General features: G+C 41.0%; 1 protein-coding gene across 4 annotated transcripts in view; it reads left to right on the plus strand.

Moving 5' to 3' along the window:
- TRAPPC11 (trafficking protein particle complex subunit 11) overlaps window positions 1–17,163 on the plus strand; it is a 40,620-nt gene that overhangs the window by 11,262 nt on the left and 12,195 nt on the right. For all 4 annotated transcript variants that reach the window (XR_013975326.1, XM_080928397.1, XM_080928398.1 and 1 more), the window contains 17 exons: window positions 1,438–1,571; window positions 4,268–4,415; window positions 5,931–6,024; window positions 6,536–6,615; window positions 6,699–6,777; window positions 6,851–6,905; window positions 7,230–7,375; window positions 8,011–8,072; window positions 8,165–8,297; window positions 9,467–9,597; window positions 10,924–11,079; window positions 12,993–13,180; window positions 13,285–13,433; window positions 14,565–14,686; window positions 15,148–15,267; window positions 16,625–16,690; window positions 16,786–16,942. Coding sequence is in view for 3 of the 4 variants with exons in the window: in XM_080928397.1 (XP_080784523.1) it covers window positions 1,438–1,571; window positions 4,268–4,415; window positions 5,931–6,024; window positions 6,536–6,615; window positions 6,699–6,777; window positions 6,851–6,905; window positions 7,230–7,375; window positions 8,011–8,072; window positions 8,165–8,297; window positions 9,467–9,597; window positions 10,924–11,079; window positions 12,993–13,180; window positions 13,285–13,433; window positions 14,565–14,686; window positions 15,148–15,267; window positions 16,625–16,690; window positions 16,786–16,942 (2,020 nt within the window). In the remaining variant the exon portion in view is untranslated. The remainder of the gene's footprint in view (window positions 1–1,437; window positions 1,572–4,267; window positions 4,416–5,930; window positions 6,025–6,535; window positions 6,616–6,698; window positions 6,778–6,850; window positions 6,906–7,229; window positions 7,376–8,010; window positions 8,073–8,164; window positions 8,298–9,466; window positions 9,598–10,923; window positions 11,080–12,992; window positions 13,181–13,284; window positions 13,434–14,564; window positions 14,687–15,147; window positions 15,268–16,624; window positions 16,691–16,785; window positions 16,943–17,163) is intronic.

Raw genomic sequence — 17,163 nt, forward strand, 5'->3', positions numbered from 1 at the left:
GATTGCAACCCACAGGTTGAGAACTATTGCTTAACTAAATGCAAACTGGAGAGAAAAGGGTTGGTTTGTTTTAAATATCTCAGGTCACAATCCGTTGAGGGAAGATAGGCAAGTTAGGAGGCTAAAGCTGATGCAGAGGCCATGGAAGAGTGCTGCTTTCTGACTAGCTCTTCATGGTTTGCTCAGCCTGCTTTCTTACAGCACTGAGGACCACTAGCCAACCCAGGGGTGGTAGCGCCCACAGAGGGCAGTCAAGAAAATGCCCTGAGGCTTACTGGCTGGCATCTGATGGAGACATTTTCTCAGCGAGGATCTCCTCTTCATAGATTTGTCTTGGTTTGGTGTAAAGTTGACAAAAGCCAGCTAGCATAACATGATACTGTCAGTTGAAGAGTGTAAGATGTAACTCAACGTAGTTAGGCCGATGCCACATGGCTCCTAGTTTATAAATGTGAACACACACTTACCTGTCCTGTATGCTAAAACCGATGGCCTCTGAAAAGAAAAACTGGATGCCTGAAGGGCATGATGGGTAATAAGCGTGTGGGGCTAGGAGCTGGCTCAGTGAGTAAAGCACTTGTGGCGCAAGCATGAGGACCAGGATTCAGATCCCCAGAGCTCACTTCAGAGCCGGATGTGGGCACATTCCTGTAACTGTAGCACTGCCTGGGGTGGGATGGGGTGGGGTGGGGTGCAGTGTGGGGGACCGATGTGGCCAGTCTGGCTGTAACTGTGAGCTTCAGGTTCAGTGAGAGACTCTCCTAAGTGAGAACAGTAGAGCAAGATACTGTGACGTAGTCTAGCTTCCATCTGCACACAGGTATCCACGTGAGCATCCCACACACATGCATTCTGCACATACACGTGTGCACAAATACACATAAAACACACAGATTGTTTTTTATATATTTCTTTGAACCCAAAAAATAGAAAGTTTTTATAATCATATGGAAATAAAACCAGCTTTATTTCTTTTGGGTTTCCATTTACCCTCAGTTCCCATAGATTATATCATTTTTGAAACAGTGTAGAGTTAGTGTTCCATGAAAAAACATTTGGAAATTTTTTGTTATTCTTGTTGATGTATATGCAACTAAACCTTGATTATGCAACAGAAATGTTTGGTTTTCTGACAGTTCTAATACTCAAAGTCAGTCTCTCCTGTACAGATTCCTGTGGGAAATAGAACAGCCCATTATTATGTTCTCTTGATGTAACTTTTAATAGGTCTGTATTTTGAAAAGCTTTTATAAGGCATAAGACAAACTCAGTATATTGAATTATGTTACTTTGTTCTCACAGCATTCTGATGGAGAGAATTATACATTACAGAGAACTTTAGAGAAGGAAGTTATGTGGTCTCAGAGTTTGCATTTTTTAATGTGTATGTTGTGTTTTTAGACTTCTCTCTTATTTGGGGATTTATATTTTTTTTAGATCTGTAGGCTGTGTTTTCAGCACAATACCCCATTGGATGCGATTGCTCAGTTTCGAAAACACATTGACTTGTGTAAGAAAAAAATTGGGAGTGCGGAGCTGTCCTTTGAGCATGCTGCGTGGATGTCGAAACAGTATGTTTAAGTTGCATTTTCTTAGTATCTTAACAATAGAGTGTGGGATTTGAAGAGATGGTGTCAACCAAGTCTTGGCTCTAAACTGAATCCAGCAGGTCTTTCACTTTCTAAGTCGGGGTTTTAATAATATATCCTAAGTATGTATACAGGAATAGTATGTGTTGATTGGTGTGATTCTTGATGGAAATTGGGTAATTTATGGTACTGTCTTCAACATGTATTCAACTGGGTTTACACTTTGTGTTTACATTCTGAAAATATAAGAATGCACAGAGCAAAATTCCTACTAGATGGAACTTAGTGTTTGTCTCAGTCGGAGTTTCTCTTGCTGTGGAAACACCATGACCAAAAGCAGCTTGGGAGGAAGGGCCTTGTTTCATCTGGCACTTCCAGGCCTCCACCTGTCGCTGAGGGGAGTCAGGTAGAAACTCAAGACCAGAATCTGGGGACAGGAGCCGAAGCAGAGACCAGGGAGGACCACTGCTACTGCTTGCTCCTCATGGCTTACTCAGCCTGTGCTCTACACCCAGGACCTTCCTCCCACAGCAGCCATTAATCAAGAAAACGCCCCACAGACTTATGGGAAATCTGTGGAAGTGTTTTTCCAGTTGACATTGTTCTTCCCATGTAAGTCTAGTTGTGTCAACAAGAAAAACAAACAACCAGGGCAAATGACTTGTCAACTTGACATACCGATATATACTGTTAAACTATAAGCTTTCATTTTTTTCTTTATAATACCACAGTATAAAATACAAATACTTTTAAAAGTTCAGTCTTTTTTTAAAAGCATTTTAAGATTTATTTATGTATGTATGCTCTCTGCATATACAGTTGTGTGTCAGAAGAGGGCATCGGATCCCATTACAGATGGTTGTGAGCCACCATGTGGTTGCTAGGAATTGAACTCAGGACCTGTGGAAGAGCAGCCAGTGCTCTTAACCTCTGAGCCATCTCTCCAGCCTCAGAGTTCACAGTCTTAAAAAAAAAAAAAAAAAAAAAAATCAAACACTTCAAACATGAAGACCCTTTAAAAGAAATCTAAAGTCTCTTTAAAAGTTCAAACTTTCCCTAAAATAGCCATTGTCTTTAAACTGTTGGTTTTTATAAAGTAAGAAACAAGATAAAAACTGTCTTGTCTTAAGAAGGAAGAATCAGGGCAGTCACAGTCAACTTAAAGTAAAACCAAAGCCCAACTATATAAGGAATTAATTGCTTGGTATCAGGGACAAACAGACTCCTGACCAGGGATCTACAGAGCTTGGCACTTCTCTGCCACCCACAGTATCATAGCCTGTCATAGGCTCAGGCCACCTCCACTCCACAGTAGCTGCTATTCTTGGTGGTTGTCCCATGGTCCTGACGTCTCCAGAATTCTGGGCTCTCTACTGCAAATGGTCTGCACCTTCATAGGAAGCCTCCTGTGGTCCCTCACACTGGAAGCCTCAGTCGCGCTCTGTGACTTCTCTGTAACATGCTTCAAAACCTGGTAAACTCTTAGACTTCACCTAGTTCAGCTGCCAGCTTGAGATGTGGCCTTGGTCTCCTTTGGACCCCAGCTTGTGTGAGGTGACCCTGAAGAAGTGTTCCCAGAGATTTCACCTCAGTAATGCCTGTCTCCTCTTAATCACTGCTCATTTCTCAGCACCAGCTGACTGACATGGGTTCAGTTAAAGTACCATGATTGAGTTGGTGCTACAGTTTTTTTGCTCGTCACAGCTGATTCGTCAGCTCCACAGACACAAATTCCTAATACACAGTGTCACACAGAATGGCCCTGGGAAAGGCTTTGCTTTCCCCTGAAATTTCACAAGCCAGAACTCTGTCATCTGCATGTCTCTCAACACTCTTATCTTTTAAAAGCCCAGTAAGCTTTGAACAATCGATAGTTCTTTCAGCCCAAAATTCCAGAATCCTTCATAATCCCTTGCATGGTAACATGAGGAGGTTACCATCCCATGAAGCTGGTACCAGTTCTGAAGAATTTCTTTTCGATTGCTGTGATAGAACACCATGACCAAAAGAACACTGTGGGGCAAGGGCGTGTTCATCTCACGTCACACCCCTAACAGTTCTTCAGTGAGAGAACTCAGGGCTGGAACTCAAGGCAGGAAAAGGAAGCCGAGAGTATGGAGGTTTGAGCTTACTGACACCCTCCTCATGACCATGACATGCTCAGCCTGTTCCTCACACTCAGGACCGCCTACTGAGGACTGCCCTCTGTGGGTGAGCCCTTTCATGTCTGTCAGGACAATGCCCTGTAGACTTGCCTATAGGCAATCTGATAGAAGCATTTTCTCAGTTGAGGTTCCTCTCCCAGATAATGCTTGCTTGTGGCAAATTAACAGCAGCCACAGCAACAAGGACAAAAAGTTCAACTAGGACAATGTTTCTCTAAAAATACTGAGTAAAGGTACATCCACGAACTCGAATATCCCTGAAGAGTGAGGGCTAAGATTTAATACAGTGGTGTGATCATGGACTTGAGGTAAACACATCACAGGTGACTTAAACACAGAACGTGCTTGTAACTTATCAATAGTGTATGTTGTTGTTTATAAATAATTAGCTGTTACTCAGTGGCTTTATTTAATAATACAGTGTATTGAGCATATGGTTTCCAGAATAAATAATTAGAAGTACGCTGCTTTTTACTGCCTATTCCTTTTATTTCTTGGTTTGTTCTCCTTAAGATTCCAGGCCTTTGGAGATTTATTTGATGAAGCCATTAAGTTGGGGCTGACAGCTATTCAAACACAGAACCCTGGGTTCTACTATCAGCAGGCAGCTTACTATGCCCAGGAGCGAAAACAGCACGCAAGAGCCCTCTGTAACCACGATGTAAGTCCTGGCCTGCATCTCCTCGTGCTCGGGACACTGATTGACCTTCCCTTAGAGAAGCTAGGGCTCATGGTATTGGTTTTCCCCCTTGTTTTTGAATATCTTTTGAATTATTATGGTTTTTTAGTTTTAACCCAGGAATTCCATGAGCAGGATATTTATGTTTTACATGTATTGAGAGTTTAAGCATTGGATTATTATAATTTTAATATAGTATTTTAATAGATAATGAAACCTAGGTTTTGTAAAGAACATGTGGAGTGGGGAATTACAAATAAGATTCAGAGGACATAAAGTAATTCTGCTGAAGCATAAATTGAGGAGCTTTCAACAGAGGCATCTCTCCACACAACATTTCTGTTTCAGAAATAGGATGATGGATCTTTAGGGGAGGCGTCAGCTTACTTATCAAGTTCTCATAGGCTTATTGATTGCATTGTAAAATAGATAGATTTTTGAAAGATTTGTTTATTTTTTATGTGTCCTGGTGTTTTCCCTGCATGTATGTCTGTGTGAGGGTGACAGGTCTCCCAGAACTGGAGGTACTGACAGTTGTGAACTGCCTTGTGGGTTCCTGGTCCTCTGGAAGAGCAGCCACTGCTCTTTAACTGCTGAGCCACCTCTCCAGTCCTATAAAATAGGAATATTATATAAATAACATATATATATATATATAATTTATATATACGTAACAGCAGGGAAACATGAGAAAGCAAATGTTTAGAAGAATATTCTGTGTTAAAGTGAAATGTATGGAGTATATTTAAATGGAAAAAGTAGGTTAAAGTTTATGCTAATCAGTTACAACTAAAGTTTTGCATGATATTATATGAGAATAATGTATATATTCTTAACAAGTGGCAGTAGATTTTATTAGTAATTGGAATTTTATTTTTTCCTTTTGTATGTTTTATAATTTTTCAATAATGTAGTTATATACAGTTTAGTCTTAAAAATCTTTCTATTGTCAAAATATACCGTTTTCTACCAATACCAGAACTAATACAGAATAATGAAGAAAAGCAAGTCTTTTTTTAGTATGATTTTTATTTCTACAGAGCATTTTATATATGAAGTACATACTAATCACCCTTTGTAATGCTTTCTCTACTTACTTATAGCAAGGTGAAAACGAATGAGAGAAAAGTCAGTTACTGACCTCAGCACTAGTTTTTACACGATTTCTTGAGGTTGTTGATTTTGTTTTTCAAGACAGGGTTTCCCAGTACAGCAGTGACTGTTCTGGAACTTGATCTGTAGACCAGGCTGGCCTTGAACTCAGAGATCACCTGTCCCTGCCCCCAGAGTGTTGGCATTAAAGGTGGGCACCACCACTGCCCACTTCAGTTTTTGTAAAGTTTCTAAATGTTCATAAGGGGTGTTAAAATATATATAATGATGCTATGTAACCAAGTACTTGATGTTTATACTTATGGATATATCTTTATTCAGTCAAAGACTGGGTTTGGGGTGGATGACCTAGACTCTTCTACAGACTTGTTCCTTTGATTTCAGGCGGCTGTGTTGTACCCCAGTCCTGATCCCTTAGAAACACAAACAGGTGTTCTTGACTTTTATGGACAGAGGCCCTGGAGACAAGGAGTACTAAGTAAATACTTTTCCTATCTTTTTCTCTTAGCTTCAAGAAGACAGATTGCTGTCATGCTGTCTAATGCTTGATGGAATTATTTTGAAATGCATATATAGGCTTTTAAGACTTTTTAAAAAGTGTGCTTTCCTAGTCTGTTTCTAAGATTTGTGCACTCAGTTTTTAGAATGGTTTCTTTCATTACATATTAGCATCCTAATTAAAGGTAATTTGATGGAGTGGCATCCATGACAGTTAGCACCTTAAGTGCTAGGCCTGCACACTTCAGTCATTCATAGAGTGTGAGGGGATAGCACTCAGCAGCTGGGGAAAGAACGTCGGGGTTAGGAATGTTCTTGACAGAACAGAGACAGCAGAGAACTCTCCAGGTCAATAAAGCTGTCTCTTAGAATCGTTAAGATTCTAGAATATTCCCAAGTCTTAAGTGCACACAGTGTTCAAGGGAAGGATTAAAGGAGTGTGAGGAGTTGAGTTAAATGAGCTAAGATGGGTTGCTTCTTGTCTTACATAGGCTTTGACCTCTCGGACCCTGAAAAAGAGAAAGCAGGGATTCTTGCCATTCAGCTGAAGGAGAGAAGTGTTGTCCACTCTGTGAGTCGCTTTCCCCAGGATGTCTGTCTGGGCACTGTTGTAGTAAAGTCACTTCCACTCCAATGTCCCTCCTCTCTCCACAGGAGACGATAATCAGCCTTCTGAGCAATGCTGTTGCACAGTTCAAGAAGTACAAGTGTCCACGGATGAAATGCCACCTCAGTATGTACCCTCCACATGCGGTCTGGGCGAGCAGAGGACTGCTAACCCACTTACGCCTTTTCTTCCTTTGCAGTGGTTCAGATGGGAGAGGAGTATTATTATGCAAAGGATTACACCAAAGCTTTGAAGTGAGTCCCATTGCTGCTTATTGTCACACGTGCTCTGATTGCCTTAGGATTAAATTGGAAGAGAGGTTTACATCGAAGGGTTTGCTGTTACAGTGTCTCTTTTTAGTAAATGCCAGCTATGGTATTTTCTCAAGTGTCCTCTGCTAGCATAATCCTTCCTTTAAGTGTTTAGGTGACCTCCGGTTTAACTGCATGTGAGCAGTACTGTTAAACCATCCCGGTAGGCTTTTTATGTTTACACAAGGTCAGAAAAGCACATGCAGTTTCTCCAAAGACCTGCCAGCCCTCTGGAGAAGCCCTTTCAGTGGCTTTTCTCTCTCTTAGGCTGCTGGACTATGTGATGTGTGACTACCGGAGTGAAGCGTGGTGGACTCTCCTCACGTCTATATTGACAACTGCCCTGAAGTGTTCCTACCTCATGGCCCAGTTAAAAGATTATATTACTTACTCTCTAGAGCTCCTTGGAAGAGGTAATTGATGCTTTTCTGTAAAGGCCTAGCTCACACAGTTGTTTGCATCATCATTTTTTTTAAACTGGAATATTTTGTCAAATATTTAGAAGTGCTTTTATCCTAGGTGTGGTATAGCAGCACATCTTTAATCCCAGCACTCAGGAGGCAAAGGCAGGTAGATCTCTCTAGGTTCAAGGTGTCCTGGCCTGCATACTGTGTTCTACAGAGCTATGTAGAGAGACCCTGTCTCAAAAAACAATAAGAAGTAGTGCTTTTATTATATAAAAGTCGCTGTGACATCCATGTTAGAATTACTTATTATAAACTATCTTAAGGGGCTGGGACAATACCTCCACTGGTCCAGTGCTTGCCTGGTTTCAACTCCCAGTACCGATGTTTACGCCGGGCATGGTGACCTGTACTTCTAAGCCTAGCCCTGGGCTCCTAACTAGTCAGTCTGTCATAATTGGTGAGCTCCAGGCCAGTGATTGACCCGGTCTCAAAGGAGGTACACATAAAGAAGGCATTTTCTCAGGGCTAGACAGGTAGCTCTGGTCTCAGCACCCTTGGCAGTTTAGAGTAGCCTGTAACCCACAGTAGGGCGACAGTCTGACTTGCCTGTCTTACAGCTCTATTTTCTTTTTCTATCTCAGCTTCAACTCTGAAAGATGACCAGAAATCTCGGATAGAAAAGAACCTCATGAATGTTTTAATGGTGGGTTGTAATTCCTTTTAGAAAGTGTACCCAGACCTGCATCTGTATGTGTTTTCCCAACGAGTTGGACAGAGTTTGAACTCTCATTGCAGAACGAAAGCCCTGACCCTGAACCTGACTGTGACGTCTCAGCGGTGAAGACTGCTCAGAAGCTGTGGGCAGACCGGGTGTCTCTGGCTGGCAGCAATGTCTTCACGATAGGCGTACAGGACTTCGTGCCATTTGGTGTGTAGCCAAATCCAGTGTTCAGAGAAACCCTTTGTCTGCAGTGAATCCATGCAGAATAATAAATATGAAAGGTAGTCAGAGTAGCCGTCTCGTGGATAACCAAGGATTGCATTTTTCTCTTCACCATCATAGAATATTCTACCAAATGTTTTAAGTTCAACAAGTATTTATTGAACAAATATGTGTCAGGAAGGCTTTCGTCTCATTTGCTGTTACTTTAAAACACTCCAAGAAAGAACATTTTTCTAGTTTTGTCCTATTTTCTTTTTTCTAAAAACATGTTTCATGTATAACAAAGTGAGTATCAGTGGTTCTCATCCTTTCTAATACTGTGGCCCTTTAATGCAGTTCCTTGTGTTGTGGTGACCCCCCAACCTTACAATTACTTTTTGCTATTTCATAACTAATTTTGCTACTGTTATGAATCATAATGTGCATATCTAATATGCAGGATAAAGGGGTCATGACCCACAGTTTGAGAACCTCTGGTTTACATATTAAATAACACTATAATAGAATGTTTTGATGTTGTATTCATTTGGTATATAAGTCACAATTTAAATTAGCTTAGAAAAATTGAATTTGAAAAAAATTGTTCTGGGGAAGGAGTTTTGCAATCTGAAATACTCCCCTGTTCAAATACTTATACTTGTTTATTAAAATATACTTTGCTTTTTAATAATTCAAGTATAATATGAAGTGTCCTTGAGAAAATAGCATTTTGAAGCTGTATGCATTAATGCCTAGGCAGGTGTTTTGAAATAAAATATTTTGAAATTTTTCTGTTCCTTTTGATACAAACTTTTTATGGTCAAGTGTGGTTTTAAAATTAAAAGGTTTTAGAAGCTGGGCAGTGGTGGCACACACCTTTAATCCAGCATTTGCGGGGAGAGGCAGGAGGATCTGTCAGTTGGAGGCTAGCCTGATCTACATCGTGAGTTTTAGGGCAGCCAAAGCCACATAGAAAAATCCTGTTTTAAAACAGACAAACAAACAAACAGCACCCTCAACACCAATGTTTTTGAAGCTACTTTGTTTAGCTTCTGTTTTCACAGAGTTCTGTTGCGTCATGACTAAAGGCAGTGAGGGTAGAGGAGGATGACTCCAGGACTGTGTGCTCTAAAGCCCGGCACTGCTTGACTCAGCCCTCCTTGTTTGATTTCTAGTGCAATGCAAAGCCAAGTTTCATGCTCCGAGTTTCCACGTGGATGTTCCTGTTCAGTTTGATGTTTATCTGAAGGCTGACTGTCCACACCCCATTAGGTTTTCCAAGCTCTGTGTCAGCTTTAACAATCAGGTAGTGTACCTCTAACGTCTTTCCACTGTATGTACGCCATTGTAGTTCTCAGTGAACTGTGCAAAGTGAGTTTAGTGAATTTTACATCTTACTGGCTACCTGATTTTGGCTAGACTTATTTAAGAATAAATGCACTTGTGTTTCCAAAGTCTGCAAATTAAATATGCTGTTTTACTTTACATTTATCTTTCATTTTCAGCTTAAGTAAGCCAAGAATACTAATAATGTGTAGCTTGAATTTCAAATACGATATATTCAGTGTTATGCTAGCCTAATTTTTAAAATCATTTGCTTCATTTTTTTCTTCTTACCATTGTTAGTTTTCATTTTAGAACGAAATATGTTTGGTTTTGAAATACTGGAATGGAGTGGACAGACGTGATGTGCAGTGAACCTGGGCCCCTGCAGTCCAGCCTGTTAGAGGCAGGACTTCTCTGCCAACTTCCTAAGCAGACTAGTGTTTTCTGTGCACATATAAGCAACATTTTTATGCTATAGGCATATGAACATTTTAAAGTTTGATACGTTAAAGCCAGGGGCTGGAGTCTATTCTCTCTCACCTGTGTGTTCAGTTAATAGATAATTATCTTCTGGTCACCTAGAAAGTATAGTAAGCCTTTAATCAACTTTCATATATTGAAAGTTACAATATTCTCATGGTGAACCTAAAGAGATACTGTGTATCAACCTCATTACATACACACACACACACACACACACACACACACACACACACACACACAAACATGTACGGACTCAGGCACACATAAATAATAATAAAAAATAAGTTTTTAAAAAAGGGCAGATGATAATCTGCAGTGCAACAGAGAACATGTTCTGTTTCTCCTTCTAAATTTATGTTTCAAAGCTTCCAGAAGTCAAGCTGTGTGCTAAATGGTTTTTTTTTCTTCTTCTTTTTTTTTTTTTTTTTTTTTGTCAGCAGTGAGTAAGTACATGAACTGGGCATCAAAATAATTCTTTTTATATGAAAGCCAGTGCATAGTGCATCAGTGATATTTGTGCTAGAGCAGTGGTCCTCAACATTCCTAAAGCTGTGACCCCGTAATGCACTTCCTCTTGTTGTGACCCCAACCATAAAATTATTTCATTGCTACGTCTACTTCATAACTGTTATTTTGCCACTGTTATGAATTTTAATCTATTACATAGGATATCTGGTATGCAACCTCTGAAAGGGTGTTTGACTCGCTGGTGGAGAACCCCTGGGCTAGAACTAAATGTGCTTTGATCACTTGGTGCTCAGTGTTAGCAAAAGATCTGATGTCTGATGCTTACAAATGATGATGCTGCTCACCTCTCTTTAAGGGTTACAACCAGTTCTGCGTATTGGAGGAAGCATCAAAAGCAAGTGAAGTCTTAGAAAATCTGACTCAAGGAAAGATGTGCTTAGTTCCTGGCAAAACGAGAAAATTGTTATTCAAATTTGTTGCCAAAACTGAAGACGTGGGAAAGAAAATCGAGGTAAGATATAAAATTAGCTTAAAAATAATTTGAATGGCAAAAGAAGTATGCTTATGTTAAAAATTAAATAATGCATTCATAGTTGTCTGGTAGGTTTCCTGCCATATGCATTTGTATTGTAGAATGATTTAGGTGAAGACTGAGACCGTGGAGGTAGTAGTTCAGTGGTAGACGTAGTCAGTGCTTCCTGGCACGCACAAGGAACACAGTGGGGTTTCCTGGACATCACGCTCTGTTCCTGCCTTTTCTCACCAGTAGTATTAGAAGGAGACATTATTTGCTCTGAGTACATAAGACCAATCCCATTTTTTTAATGAGTAAATTATTAAGTTAAGGAGTTTTCAGCTATTTATTCTACATAATACATCAAATATATATAAACCTAATTTTAACTTTCTTTCTTTAGTGTTGAAACATTGCTGTTTGCATATATTTAAAGAAAGTGAGGATAAATTAATATTTTAGTAGGTTGATATAGTATAACTTTTAAGAAGCCTTTTGAAGCTGTATGGTGAAAATAGTATTTTAATGTCTTGTGTACTCTGGAGCCTACTGCATATCTTCAACTCTAGCCTGGCTTGTGAGATCCTGGGCATTCGAACCCGAGTGTCTCATTCATTCATCGGTAAGATCTGGAGTTTGTGGGGTTGTCAGTCCATTGGATGCTGACAGTGTTTATAGTATAGTAAGCACTCACCAAGTGCTGGGTGTCCATGACTTATAGAGAGTGGCCTAGCTGAGTAAAACCTTGGGACCGCTGTTAAAATGTGTGTACATACATTCGCATAGCAACCTTTATAAAGTAAACAGATTTCTTACTGAGTAATATCTAATACTTACTCTCTTCCATTTAAAAGTCCTTCATGAAATCTACCTAGATGTTTACTGCTCTAGTTGGCAGCATGAACCTGGGAGAGATGGATTCAAGTCTCAAGCAATAGTCAGCTTTATTCAGAGCAGCAGACAGTTTGTATGCGGAGGTTAGGAAGGGTCACCTGAGTAAAGTTGTTATGAACTCATGCTGTACATAATTACAAGGACACACTGCATGTGACTTTCCAGAGAGGCACATAAACAATAACAACAGGCAGTTGTGATGAATGATCTGCAGTGAACTTACTCCTGTCCGCTACATCAGGGAGGCTACAGAAGCACAGTCCAGGAACAGCTCTGTGTTTGTGAGGAAACTTAGGTCCCACGTGCTCAGAATTCCTCTCCCACAATCCCATTCTTGGACTGTGTTCCCACACTTATTGCTGTATTTTATTTTTTAACGTATCTGAGGAAACCAATCATCATAGTTAATAAGCCTATGTTGGGTCCTTATGTAAATGGATTTATCTGAAAGTAATATTCAGTTAATAAATCATTTCATGGGGCTGGAGAAATGGTTCAGAGGTTAAGATCACTGACTGCTCTTCCAGAGGTCCTGAGTTCAATTCCCAGCAACCACATGGTGGCTCACAGCCATCTATAACGGGATCCGATGCCCTCTTCGGGTGTGTCTGAAGACAGCTACAATGTACTCATATAAATAAAATAAATCTTTAGAAAATACCATTTCATTATTAACACTGTAAGTACTTGCAGCAGAAATGTTTGTGGGATTAGACACTAGTTTGTAAGTTAACCAGTGGTTCTTCCTTATTTCCCTCAGCATCCACCAAAGAGCATCTGTTCTGTCAAGGGCTGTGCCAGTGCTGGCATCATATGTACACATGCAGGTTCTTGGAAGCTGAGGGCGTGATCAGTGCCTGGCCAGGGTGGGCGTGTAACACAGGCGCTCTGTCTTTTTTCTCCTGTGGTGACTAGGTGAATGTCAGGTGTGACCATCCGCACTGCAGATGTGTTGTTGACAGGGGACAATGACAAGCACGTATGTGATGGCGGTTCTGGTGTGCCTTCTTTTTCAGATCACTTCTGTGGATCTGTTTCTGGGCAGCGAGTCAGGCAGGTGTGTGGTTTTGAGCTGGCAAGGAGGAGGAGGGGATGCCGCCTCCTCCCAGGAAGCCCTGCAGGCTGCAAGGTCTTTCAGAAGGCGGCCAAAGCTTCCTGACGATGAGGCCCACTGGGACAGCATCATAATCCAGGCAAGCACAATGTAAGTGTACTTTGAAAACATTGAAGATTGTCTTACTTACTTTAGAGAAATGCTTTACTTACTTTATCTCTTTCAGTTGCTTATTGAGCTATTTCTTTTCAAAGGATCATTTCCAGAGTCCCAAATATTTCTGTACATCTTCGACACGAGCCTCCTGCTCTAATGAATGAGATGTATTGTTTGGTTGTAACTGTTCAATCCCATGAAAAGTCCCAAATCAGGGATGTGAAGCTTACTGCTGGCCTAAAGCCAGGTAAGCATTCATTTTGTAAGTTCATAAGCATTGTAAGTTGGATCAGTATCCATGTTGTGTGTTGTTTGAAAGGGCACTGTGGGGTTTTTTTTGTTTTTTGTTTTTGCATTGTTGAAATTTGTTATTTAGTATTAGAATATACTAAGAAGTGTGGTTTATATTAAACATGGTTTTACTCCTTTGGGCGTGGGTTACACGTACCATAGCATGCATGTGGAGGTCAGAGGACAGCTGTGGGGGTTGATTATCTCCTTTGATCATGTGTGTTAGGTCATCAGGCTAGGCAGCCAGTGCTTTTACCTGTTGACCCACTGAGCAGTTTCTCATATAAGTTAAAAATGCCTGATAAAGCATTGGAGATAGCTCACAACGTCCACAGCACATCTGGCCTGCTCATACACACTGTGGCGGTTCGAGAGCTTCTGGAGAGGGAACAAGACACCTGAGATCAGGAGCTCAGTGGGCCGCCCTCAGAGGCTGACCACTTGGAGAGCAGTCCTCAAAGCTGATTTGCAGATCTGTATGAAAGGTTTCCAGAGAACTCATGGACTGTTTCGTGGTAATCATCGTTTCTCCATGAGCTGACTGAAAAGAAAACATCATCTTTTGAACTGTTGCTCTTATGTTGTACAACGGCAAACTTTTCCTGATCAGATGGTGAAGCGAGAACGAATGAGCGCACTGTAGAAACGGCTGGCAGTGAGCAGCTCCAAAGCACGTTGTAGAGGCAGATTTGCAACAACAAAAGCTCATGGTCGCTGTGCCCTACTGCTCCTGTGATCCAGTGCAGTGTTCTGGTCTACCACTCTCTACAGCCTTCTGCAGGAACACTTTCACAACCAGCTGCAAATGTTTGCCAAGAGCTTCAGTCCCTAAGCATATATATTTACACTGTAAGCATAATAGTTCCAACTTTGATCCACAAAGATATATTTGAGCCCAGTTACAGTGAATTAAAATGCACAGTCTGAAACCACAATTCCCTTCACACCAACATAGGAACAAGGTAAAGACCATCATGTCAGTGATAGGCTATTTATTTAGAAGTCGGTATGATACAGTGTTCTTCTGTTCTTCATTTAGTATCGATTATTATAATGTCCTAAAACATCACTCTGTCAACCTTCACAGGGCAGGATGCCAACCTAACCCAGAAAACTCATGTGACACTTCACGGAGCAGAGCTGTGTGATGAGTCCTACCCAGCCTTACTCACCGACATTCCTGTGGGAGATTTGCACCCAGGGGAGCAGGTGGGCGTGGCCAGAGGGGACTGTGGACAGGAGTTGGTCTGTACTTCTACAGTAGCGTAGCCACATACTGGAAACATGATTGACTTACCGAGCATCTCCTAGCATTTTACATACTTAGGTTTGTTTCTATGCAGGGGTTTTAGAACAAGTAACCCTGCACTGGACTGCTTAATGCTGCTAGTGAAATCACTGGTGTCTATAACTGCACCAATTTCTCAGTCAACTTCTGTTTCCAGATCACATATAAAAGGCTTGTGGGGGGTTGAAGGAGAGCCTGAGACGGTGGTAGAGGATTATGTCAGGGTCCTGGGTGGCTGGTGGCAGGGCTTTTTTTAGTCACATGGGTTACACTGTAACAGCCTATATACAGTATCTAATCAGATATCTCTAAATGGGAACATTGTCTTAAAATATCCAGACGCTTCTGTAACATTGAATTTACAATACTTACTGTATTGCAGCTAGAAAAAACAGTGTATGTTCGCTGTGGAACAGTGGGTTCCAGAATGTTCCTTGTGTACGTTTCTTACCTGATCAATACAACTGTTGAAGGAAAAGAAATTATGTGCAAGTGTCACAAGGTATCTTTTTTCATGACTACTTTTTATGTATGAACCACTTCTATTTTGTGTTATTTTCATGTCATTTTGGTCTTGGCAGTATTATATTATCTTACAGGTTGGTCTCTTAGCCCAGAAAAGGCAAAGGCCCAGGAATTGAGGATTAAAGTGTGGTTTTTATAGAAGTTGTGGTTCATGGGCCTTTTATAAGTTATTGGGAGAGAAAAGTTGTTGAAAGGGTAACTTAGCAGGTGGGCTGCCAAAGCCCTGGCTGTTCTGGAACTCACTCTATAGACTAGACTGGCTCACACTCACAGAGATCTGCCTTCCTGCCTCTCCTTCAGTGTAAAGAGTGCTGGTGTAAAGGCATGTGCCACTGTGTCTGGCTTACACTACTTTATTTAATCTTTATCACCTCAGAAGTCGTGTGTGACTTCCGTAAAACACATCATCATGGCCGTGGTCATACAGATGATATCTGTGTGCCGTTACAGCCTGACTTCTGCTTACATTTATTTTGCATGTAGTGTGTGTGTGCATATACATATGTGCATGCCACAGTACATATGTGAATGCTGGGGAACAGTTGTGGGAATTGGTTCTCTCCTTGTACTGTGTGGGTTCCAGACTCTGAACCCAGGTCATCAGACTTAGAAACAAGCTTCTTTATCTTTTGATCTATCTCCTTGGCCCAAATTAATCTCTTAAAAAGGGTTTTCATCAATGTGTTGGGTTATTTGTTTTAAAAGGAAGGATGACCCCATGTCCTCTCAAACAGTCATTTAGAGGGGAGATGAAGCAAGTTGCTTAGGGTAGAGCTCCATGATCAGATTTGGTAAAGTTTTCATCTTGTGACTTACAGTCTAGATCTCCATCTTAAAGAATCAGTGATAATAGATTAGATGCCGTGAGCATTATACTGTGTGTGCATGTCAATTGTAATCATGTATTTTACATTACTGTTATTTCCGTCACCTTGAATCAAGGTGAGGTAAGAATTACATACAGGGAGGGTGTAGATTCTGGGTGTTGGCCCCATTGTGACATTAGGCAAATCACTTCATCTTCTTGACATCTGGTCCTCCTCTGTAAAGTGATAATGACACCTGTTCTGCCCAATCCACCAGATCTTAAGATAAATAATGCACAAGAAAGCACTTCCCTATGCGACTCCTAGACAGTCAGATAAGTTAGTAGGAGAGCAGGTCGTTACGAAGGTTTCTACAGATGCTATTTAGGAAAAGACCCTTGCCTTCCTAGTGTGTAACTTGGGGTTGTTTATTGATCAGTTCTAGATTGTGCCTTGTGTGCTTTCTAACTTTCAAACTTGCTGTTAAAGGTTAGAAAAGCCATGTGCACTCCTTATGCTTTCTTACAGGATGAAACTGTGACAATAGAAACCGTCTTTCCTTTTGACGTCGCAGTCAGATTTGTTTCTACAAAGGTATGCTCTGGGATGGGTGCTGGGAGTCACGTCAGCAATTCAAAGGAAAAATTAGTGTAATTGCTGACCAACCTTTTTATGCTCCTTGGTGGCAGTTTGAGCACCTGGAAAGAGTCTATGCAGACATCCCCTTTCTGTTGATGACGGACGTTTTAAGTGCCTCCCCCTGGGCCCTCACAATTGTGTCCAGTGAGCTACAGCTTGCTCCGTCTATGACGGCCATGGATCATCTGGAGTCCCAGATAGACAAAGGTGAGGTTTTACATCATTCTCACATACGGGCAGATTGTGTGTGTGTGTGTGTGTGTGTGTGTGGGCATGTACTTATGTGTGTGCATGTGTCAGTTAGCAGTCAGTTAGATTTTTGCAAAATAAGGAGACTTGAGACTTAGACATTTAGAGTTGAGGTAGGATTAACCTTTTCAGTATGCAGGAGTATATTATATTTTAAAAGACCAGTTTGGATTTTGTTT

Source organism: Micromys minutus (assembly GCF_963924665.1).
Source record: "Micromys minutus genome assembly, chromosome: 14".
Classification (NCBI taxonomy): domain Eukaryota; kingdom Metazoa; phylum Chordata; class Mammalia; order Rodentia; family Muridae; genus Micromys; species Micromys minutus.